Source organism: Mandrillus leucophaeus, unplaced genomic scaffold, assembly GCF_000951045.1.
Source record: "Mandrillus leucophaeus isolate KB7577 unplaced genomic scaffold, Mleu.le_1.0 Scaffold43, whole genome shotgun sequence".
Taxonomy (NCBI): Eukaryota; Metazoa; Chordata; class Mammalia; order Primates; family Cercopithecidae; genus Mandrillus; species Mandrillus leucophaeus.
In genome coordinates, this window is record NW_012104587.1 from 2519271 (window position 1) to 2519957 (window position 687).

General features: G+C 72.2%; 1 protein-coding gene across 1 annotated transcript in view; it reads right to left on the bottom strand.

The window, feature by feature from the left end:
- LOC105549163 (chromosome unknown open reading frame, human C11orf95) overlaps positions 1-687 on the bottom strand; it is an 8854-nt gene that overhangs the window by 721 nt on the left and 7446 nt on the right. Inside the window, exons 5-6 of the mRNA XM_011993585.1 lie at positions 587-680; positions 4-385 (exon numbers count right to left, since the gene is read on the bottom strand). Of these exons, the coding sequence (XP_011848975.1) occupies positions 4-385; positions 587-680 (476 nt within the window). The remainder of the gene's footprint in view (positions 1-3; positions 386-586; positions 681-687) is intronic.

Here is a 687-nt window from a genome sequence, read left to right on the forward strand (position 1 = left end):
GGCCCGAAGCCCTCGTGGCCGTAGCAGCGCAGCGCCGCCTCCTCGTAGGCCTCCAGGATAGTCTGGCGCTCCTCGGGCGTGAAGTCCATGGAGAAGGGGTGCACCTGCAGGATGTGGCGCTTGATGGTGCTCACCTTGAGGGTGGCCAGCGCGCCCCCGCACACCATGCACACCAGGCCGCGCCGGCTGCCGTCGTAGTCCATCAGGTACTCGCCCCGCCAGCGCGGCTGGTAGTTCCGCCGCTGCTCCCGGCTGCGGGGCGGAGGCGGCGGCGGGGGAGGCGGCGGCGGCAAGGCGAGTCCCCCGGGATCCTGGCCGTCCTCTTCGTCCTCCTCTTCTTCGGCGGGCCGTTCCAAGGGAGCCCCAGGAGACAGCGGAACGTCGCCTAGGGAGGGACAAAGGGCCGCATTGGCGACGGCGGGGGACAACAGGCCGGGCCCCGCGTCTCATCTCCGGTCACCCCGCCTTTGCCCTTCTATCCCATCCTCCAGTCCCTTCTTCCCCAACAGCGCCCGACCCTCGCTCCCTGCCTGCCCGGGGCCCTACCCGGCTCTCCCTCTCCGCCTGCTCTGGCCCCACCGCTCACCCCACTCCTCCTCCTCCTCTGGCTCCTCCTCCTCGTCCCCTCCCCCCTCCTCGGAGACTGCGGCTAGGTCCGGGGCGGCGGGGCCCCGGGGAGACTCGGGG